The sequence below is a fragment of the Cucumis melo genome, chromosome 12 (genome assembly GCF_025177605.1).
Source record: "Cucumis melo cultivar AY chromosome 12, USDA_Cmelo_AY_1.0, whole genome shotgun sequence".
Classification (NCBI taxonomy): Eukaryota; Viridiplantae; Streptophyta; class Magnoliopsida; order Cucurbitales; family Cucurbitaceae; genus Cucumis; species Cucumis melo.
This window is the reverse complement of record NC_066868.1, coordinates 5832836-5842313: the sequence shown is the minus strand read 5'-3', so window position 1 is coordinate 5842313 and position 9478 is coordinate 5832836. Positions and strand designations below refer to the sequence as shown.

The 9478-nt window shown below is 33.8% G+C and overlaps 1 protein-coding gene across 1 annotated transcript; it reads left to right on the top strand.

The window, feature by feature from the left end:
• The first annotated feature begins 7460 nt into the window (after positions 1–7460).
• LOC103502570 (uncharacterized) lies at positions 7461–9254 on the top strand. Its single transcript, XM_008466545.2, has one exon. The coding sequence runs from the start codon at positions 7461–7463 to the stop codon at positions 9252–9254; it is 1794 nt and encodes a 597-aa protein (XP_008464767.1).
• Positions 9255–9478: the final 224 nt, after the last annotated feature.

Here is a 9478-nt window from a genome sequence, read left to right as displayed (position 1 = left end):
TAGTAAGTCTCATACGTCCTCATGGTTTATCTCGCACATATCTCGCACGTATCTCGCACATATCTCGCACACTCTAGACTTTCACTATTTATTTTGAAGTGAAATTGGTACACGTCCTAATCCATTTGGATTGATTCTATGCATGTTTAGTAAGTCTCTTAGGCCCTCATGGTTTATCTCGAACGTATCTCGCACCTTCCAAACTTTCACTATTTATTTCAAAATCAAATTGGTATACCTCCTAATCCATTTAGAGTGATTCTTTGCATGTTTAGTAAGTCTCTTAGGTCCTCATGGTTTATCTCGCACGTATCTCGCACACATCTCTCACACATCTCGCACACATCTTTCAGATATCTCGCACATTCCAAACTTTCACTATTTATTTCGAAATGAAATTGGTACCCCTGCTAATCCATTTGGAGTGATTTTATGCATGTTTAGTAAGTCTCTTAGTCCCTCATGGTTTATCTCGCATGTATCTCACATGTATCTCGCATTTTCCAAACTTTCACTATTTATTTCAAAATCAAATTGGTACACCTCCTAATCCATTTAGAGTGATTCTTTGCATATTTAGTAAGTCTCTTAGGCCCTCATGGTTTATCTGCGTACGTATCTCACACCTTCCAAACTTTCACTATTTATTTCAAAATCAAATTGGTACACCTCCTAATCCATTTAGAGTGATTTTTTTGCATGTTTAGTAAGTCTCTTAGGCCCTTATGGTTTATGTCACACATATCTCACACGTATCTCGCACATTCTAAACTTTCACTATTTATTTCAAAATCAAATTTGTACATCTTCTAATCCGTTTGGAGTGATTCTTTGCATGTTTAGTAAGTCTCTTAGGTCCTCATGGTTTATCTCGCACATTTCTCGCATGTATCTCACATGCATATCGCATGCATCTCGCACGTATCTCACACGCATCTCGCATGCATCTTGTGAAGGGATAAAAAACCTTTATAGTGGAAGAATTACAGAGACCCAATTTTAATTGGAACCTTAAAAAAATACCAATACATTGGTAAAATTATAAAAATAATTTCTATGGTTAAACATGCTTTGAAGAAAATATAGAGAAGAAGAACTTACGCTCGTTGACGACTCTGAATCTATCAATCACAAATTTGGACACCACCACTTGGAAACCTTCATATTCTCTGATTGAGATGGTTTGTGGGAACCAAAATTGAATTGAGGGAATTTTTGCAGAAAGAACAAATTTTTTAGAGAGAATGGGAGGATCTCGCAAAAATCACAAAACTCCTGTTTTGTTACGCAAAGAATTCATCTTTTTCGGCCCAAAGAAGTGGGAAGTTAGAGAGAATAAATGAAAACGTTGGAAAACCACCAATGTTCCCTATATTAACTTAATAATTATTAAATTAATATATATCGAACTAATTAATTTAATTTAATTAAATAATTAATTAATTTAATAATTAATTAAATCATATTTAATTAATTTTCATTTAAATCATATTTAAATGAATATCTCAAGCATAACCTATAGTTTTAATTTAATTAAATTTAATTTAATTAAATCAAATCAAACTAAACTATTAATTAATTCTCCAATTAATTAATTTCTAAATTAAATATCTTATATTTAATTTAATCCAAAATTTGAATCATATTCAAATATAAATTTCTCTCATAACCTATAGTTTTAATATGTATCACATATAAATTAAATTTTAACCTATAGTTTTAATATGAATCTAATTCACATTAAATTAATATTTGAACTCATTCAAATTTTTTATTCTCTCATAATATAATTTTGAATCATATCCAAAATTAAATTAATATAATAAAGTCTAATTAAAATATAAACTTTATATTATAATGTATCAACATACATTATATTAATTCCCAAAGTAAATTTGAACATTTCAAATTACAACCAACATAAATAAATCTAATTACTCTTTATGAGCTAGGAAGGGGACCTAATGGACCTACAATACAGAAGCTACAACGATATGAGATTAATTGGCTAAACTCATTAACCACATTAATCAATATTCGTTAACTGTATGTACACTCCATTAAAGACTCACAACTGAACTCTTCTCACTGTAGATATATTTCTGTGTCTATGAATATAGACCAATACCAGTAAGTTTGTCCTTCACAAGTGTTCGTAAAACCAGTTGGGTCAAATTACCGTTTTACCCCTAGATTACTTCTAGTCCTTAAATACCAGTGTTCTTCTAATGAAAAACCTGTTTATGGTCCAACCACTAAACAAAAACCCTTCTCGTACCATAGAGAGGGTAGGGTCCTTTGTTCAAGTCTCAGAGACACCATTTAAGGGAACACTTATCTACTTACCCTAAAGGTGGGAAGGAGTGAATTTCATCTTGTGTGATTATGTTTCCAGCTCCCCGCTCGGTCTTGTCCCCAAAATAATAAGCATATTGAGTCAGCAATCTGACCACTCTCACTCATACAAATCAAAGGACAATCCCTCACAAACAGGAGTTCATAATACATTCAGGATTAAGACTAAGTTACCTAGGTCATCCTAATGAAATAGAAATCCAACTAGTTAACGGAGTTATATCTAGTGATTACTATTTCGTGGTCCGGTCTTATGCAAACTCATCGCATAGGATACCCTCACTCGCATGTCGCATACATGAACGCATTGAATCAATGTATTTGTATCAAATACAAAGTGAGTCGTATCCATAATGTTAACAGGATAGGGTACCCAACCTTAACCATACACTATAGACCCTTTAAGCTGATCTTGAACTTTGATCCTTGTATGTCTCTACATATTGTTCAAGACTCATCAAACAGCTTAGGATGTTAGTTTATTGGATTTAGGTTATTAAGACAACTAATAATATAATCAATAACACTTATTGAAATTATAATAATAAAACACTTTATTAATAACAGTCAATTGATTATATACGAGTTTTAGGACATAAAACCCAACATCTTGCACATTTCAAACTTTCACCATGCTGTTATGACATGTTTAGTATTGCTATTATGACATGTTGAGTCAGTCTCTTATGCAATTATATTTCATTTGTTCCTTTTTTGTTCAGGCTTCAATTATGACATCGACATCGATTGACGGACCCGTGTACAAGATTAATCATTCCCATCATTTTTATGCCCTAGTAAGTTGTTTGTCTCATTTAGAAAAGACAACAGATAATATTAAGACCAAACTCAAACTGGATCAATTAGCCTTATTTAGGAAAATAAAGTTTGGGCACTTTTTAGGAAAATATAGACATCTACTTCAATGGGAAACCACAACTAATTTGTTGTATAGTAGATCCTTTAATTCCAGTCTCATTAAATGAAAGAGAAAGGTCTTAATGAATGAAAGCAGAGTACACACTAACTACTGTTCATCAATTATATTACCGTGCTGAAGTCATACAAAAGCTAACAATAGAAAGCCCAAAAACTGTAAAGAAATTCAAACCAATTCACGGAAAATAACAAACTAAGAAACAGTTTAAACTTTACTCTAAACTTTAATGTTAATAAGTATGTGAAATAACAAACTAAAGCATGTTTCAATACGAAAAGAAAACATTGGCAGAGAAATTTCTAATCTTGTATGCTCGACTTCTCGGTGTATGAAATTGGATTGGTATACGTTAATATGTTGTGACCTATTTCTTTACATTGACCACACTTATGCAATTTTGGAGCTTCACCGACACTTGGAATCCTCTTTTTCTTCGGTTGACCAACTCTTTTGACTACTTTTGGAGGTAAAACAGTCATATGTACATAGTCTTCGCTTGTCTTCCAATCTGACTGATTCCCAACTGGATAGACGGCCTCCACATATGCTGCCAACAAACATTCATTAGTGTAATAATTAGAACATAAACTATAAACATTTATATTGCGATCTCGTGTTACAGCAATGCCATGTGAGCATGGTAGTTGCTCAACTTGAAACTTCTTGCAAGTGCACTCTTGAGTGTGAAGATTTACGACCTCCTCCTTATCTAAATTTTTGACATGAAATTGGCAACAGTAAATTGGGTTGACCTTCATTGTCAAATCTCGTTCTTGTTTCTTTTGTAGAACTAACTCTACCCATTTAGTCAATGCAGACGTCACTTTAATGCCTTCTTCTCGATGCTCCCAAAACCAACGTTGTAGCAAAACTCGAACATGTTTAAGGAATGAATCAATAGGCAAATCTCTAGGTTCTTTCAGTATAGAATTCATGGACTTTGCTATATTTGTTGTCATCATGTTATATTGTCTTCCTGGACAGAGAACACGATACCACCGTGCTATTCAACGTCATTTAAATATTTCCCTGAACCATTAGGAAATGCAAGAGTATTTCTCCACGCTTCTAGAAACGTTGATTCACGATATATTTTTGATGCATTGTAAAACAAAGTAGCAACCGTGTTATTCTTATATTTATCATGCAAAATTTAAGTCAAATGCTGGACACAAAGACCGTGGAATACAGAGGGGAAAACTGTTGAAATACCTTTAGAGAACCATGTTTTCCAATTTGTCATGAAGCCTAGATTAGGCACCTTTCAATTTTTCTAAGAACCACTGTATTGAGTCATCTGTTTCTCTATCAACTACTCCAAAGGCTAGAGGATAAATTTGATTGTTACCATCTAAGCAAAGCAAACGAAAACTATCAACTTACCCCGATATTCGTTCTTAAGAAATGTTCCATCCATGGCTATGACCGGTCTAATGCAATTTAAAAATCCTCTCTCACATGGACCAACAACCATAAAAGATATTTGAAGAAACGATCATCTTTGAGTTCCATGTGAAATATTGTACCTGAATTTGTAAGTTTAAGTGCTTCACCATATCTACGCAATAGATTATATGACTCTTCAGGAGACCCTCGCAGTCGTTCATATGCATTTTCTCTAGCATGCCATGTGCTTTTTCATAACTCATATTTATGCCATAGTCTTGCCTCATATCTTCTATGATATCACGTGGTTTGTATAGGCGATCGGCTCCCTTGAATTTGGACTTTATTAATTCTCCAAAAACCCAAGATTTTTCTTACCTATGGTCACGATTTAAAAACTCAATAGAACACGAATGAACTTTGACATACTTTTTAATCTTGAATATATTTGAATCCTTTATTCTCACCGCTTGCAATCTCCAACCACACTTGTTGTCGATGCATCTAACAAAATGAACCTCTTTTATAGAATTTTTTACTATAAACTGATTTTTTTTCATTGTCAATACGTTTAATCTCATTGACAAATCTCTCTTACAAAAAAATATTTGTCCTACATCCAACTCCTCACTTGTAGAGTTTTCTTCAGACCAATCACTTCTTTTTGTCTTCAACTTTGGCCTAGAGGAGCTGTAGTGAACTTTAACTTTTCCTTCGAAATCTTTTGTAGGAGCATCTCTTTGTTGTGGGATGTCAAACGATTCATTGTTCATCTCAATTGACTCCCGTGTAAAAGTATCATCTTTTGAATCATATGAATCATATGATTCCCATATAGTCGAAGTGGTTCCTATCATGTTATCACACAAGCAAACCTGAACTTCACCAATATCAACTTCATTCTCATATAATGTATCCATTGCAATTGGAGGGTGAGGGTTTAAATTATGAACTTGGTTGCTCCCAGATACTGAATTGTAATATTTGTTTAACACTTTCTTGCTTTGATTGCTTCTAGGCTCAAATGATACGTATAGGGGTACCTCCAATGGATTTTTACTAAGAATATAAAACTTCAAATCATGATCGTTGCTTAACTCAAGTGGAGGAGCTTCATTTTCCACTTTTATCTCATATATGCATCTTATTTTTATGTCGAACTCTGTACGGTCAACTTCTGCAAGGTCATATAATTCATCCTATAAATCTTTGTGTGCTATTTCTTTATTGACAACAATGCCTTTTAACACGTCTCCTTCATATTTTCTTTGTTCCACATCCCATGCACCACCATAACGCACTAAAATCCGAACATGTGACATCCTTAAACCACCTTAATTTTTTTAGTTCATGCAAAAATTGATTTGAACTTAGAAGTTGACATATCACATAAAAAAATGTATGACTTATTTGCGAGATTAAGAAACAATAGCTAAAAGCACCCTAAATCACATAGGTACAAGTATATAATTCATCTGAGATTAAACATTTGAACTTAATAACCTATGAGATGCCTACGAGATTTTGCGAGATGCAAAGAAATAACAACAATAACTTGTTGACATGCTTTGAAACATCTCTAAAACAACCCTAAATCAATTTGAAACAATTAAAAATTATATTATGGTTATACATTTAACATTCCAATGTTACACCAATAGAAGAGGAAAAAAAGGCTATAACACAGCACATTTCAGTGGAAAAAAATAACAAAAAAAATCTAAAATTCACTGGACAGGATGGGAACTTGATGGAGTGATGAATGGCATTGGAGTAGCACGATTGCACTGGAGTAGAATCTCAACGTGAATGAGTTTTGTGTTGGTTCTTCTGCGATAAAAGAAATGAAACAAGAAAAGTTTTCTTTCTTCACTGCGCAGAACATGAAAATGGGTCTTCTTTTTTTCTTTCTTTCTTTTTTATTTACGTTGGAGGGAAGGGAAGTGAAAATAATTAGGGGCATTTTTGTCTATTCACCCCTAAATTGTCCTAAAACTTTTCCTTTTCAAAAACTATCCGAGAAAGTCATTTAACCCTCCTTTTTTAACCTATTTTTGGCAATTTTCCATATATTTTGTGCCTCGTTGATATAACTATCATTCATAAATTAGATCAAAATATCTTTTTACCCTCGAAATTACATCTTGTTTTATAAGTCTTACTAATCCTCTAGTCTAGCCATCTGAATCCCTTCGAACATTGGGGTAAATGTCAGAGCCAACAATTAAGGAAACGATCTCATCTAGAATCAGGTGAAGCTAGATAGCACATTTTCGATTTCTATCGTATATCAAATATTAAAATATATCAATATAGGAGGACTAAATTTGTAAATTCAAGGTATTTTTTTTTTCATGTTCTTGCAAGTGCTCCTAGAATAAACGTTTTGTTTTTCTCTCTAATCAAATCTTTATCTTTCCAACTAAATAAGAAACTTCAATCTCTTTCTTTGTCTATATTTTTTTAGTACCAATATCTAACTAAAATACACTAAAACTCATGAAGTTACAAAGATTAATTATCTACCTTTAATTTATGTTTAACCAACAAAATTAAAGAGAGTTAAATACAGAAACTTTTCACTACGGTTTTACTTTAACAACCAACCATTCTCCATCATCAAATTATACCTATATTTCATCAAACAAATCTTTGTTACACAAACTGAAGAACTGATTTTCCTTTTAATAAACCCACAAAAATTAATCTCCAAAAAGTCACTTTTTCATTCTTCATTCTTTATTCTTTATTCTTTATTCTTCTTCTTTAATCTTAGCCAATGGCCGTCAATAACTTTCTCCCTTTCGTCAAACAACTCACAGCAGGACGATGGTTTTCAGTCTTTGCTTCCTTCTTAATCATGATCGGCGCCGGTTCCACATACGTTTTCGGTACATACTCAAAAGTAATCAAAACCCAATTCAATTACAGCCAAACCGAAATCAACACATTAGGATTCGCCAAAGATCTTGGTTCCAATCTCGGAGTTTTCGCTGGCTTTCTCGGCGAAATAGCTCCACCGTGGGTTCTGTTAGTCGTCGGTGCATTTCTCAATTTCTATAGCTATTTCATGATTTGGCTCTCCGTTACTCGCCGTATCGCTAAACCACAGTTATGGCAAATGTTCTTCTATATTTGCTTAGCTGCTAATTCACAAAACTTCGCTAACACCGCCGTTTTAGTAACGAGTGTAAGAAATTTCCCTGATCGACGAGGTATCATTCTTGGACTTCTTAAAGGATTCGTAGGAATTGGAGGTGCCATTTTAACTCAATTCTTTTTAGCTCTTTATGGCCATGAAAATCCATCTAATTTGGTGCTTCTTCTCTCATGGTTTCCCACTTTAATTTCTTTGGCATTTTTTCTTTCGATTCGAACAATCAATATTCGTAGACATCCCGAAGAACTCCGAGTTCTTTACCATTTGCTATATGTCTCAATCATTCTTGCTTTGTTTCTCTTATTTCTTACCATTACACAAAAACAAGCTGCATTTTCTTCAGCTGGGTATACTAGTGGAGCTGCTGTAATTGTTGGGTTACTTTCTATTCCTCTATTAATCGCCGTTAGAGAAGAACTCATGCTCTTCAAGCTCAAAGGACAAACAGATAATAACCCATCTCCCCCTGTTTTCATTCCGGAAATGAAATCTTCATCTAATTCTACACCCAAAAACAACGAATCCTTAACCCCAATTGAAGAAATTCCCGAAACGAACTCACCAACTTGTCTCTCAAACGTATTCAACAAACCAGAACGTGGAGAAGATTTCACCATCTTACAAGCTCTGTTTAGTAAAGACATGGGGCTTATTCTCGTAGGAACACTTTTTGGGTGTGGTTCATCAATTGCTGCCATTGATAACATCGGCCAAATCGGCGAATCGCTTGGATATACATCTAAATCGATAAGTATCTTTGTTTCGTGGGTTTCAATATTCAACTTCTTCGGCAGAGTAGGCTCTGGTTTCATCTCGGAAACACTTATGACAAAATACAAATTACCTCGTCCTTTAATGTTTGCTTGCGCCCATTTTTTCACTTGTATCGGTATGCTCTTCGTCGCCTTCCCGTATCCCGGCTCCATCTATGGAGCTTCGTTGATAATCGGGTTTGGATTCGGAGCGCAAGTACCGATGCTTTTTGCAATACTTTCAGAGCTTTTTGGGTTGAAATATTATGCAACGATCTTCAATTGTGCTCAATTAGCAGTCCCAATCGGATCATATATACTAAATGTGGATGTCATTGGGAAATTTTATGATCATGAAGCAACAAAAGGTGGTAGCACTAGGGATGGGAAAGGATTGACTTGCAAGGGAACTCATTGTTTTAGTGGATCATTCTTGGTTTTGTCTGTGGTGGTGTTGATTGGAGGTGTGGCCTCACTTGTGTTGGCATTTAGAACAAGAGATTTTTACAAAGGAGATGTTTATAAGAAGTATAGAGAAGATATGTGGATTCCTCAATCAGATATGGAATTTTATTGTTTGGATAACAAGAAAAAGGTTGTCAACAATAATTTGCCAAGGGTTGTTATGCCTCCTAAATATAGCTTTCTCAATATAATATAGAGAGAGATGTTTTAAGAAAAATCTTTAATTCATTGTTGAAATCTGCTCATGTATTCTAAGTATTTGTCTGCATTTTTTTGTTTGTTTAGGTGAATATTTGGAATTCATATACAATGTTAAAACTAGAATGTAGAAATTAAATTTAAGTGATGTATTGTTTGATTTCATTATTGAAATTGATATATCAACATTCAAACGAAAGCGATAATCTTTCCCAAGTTTCA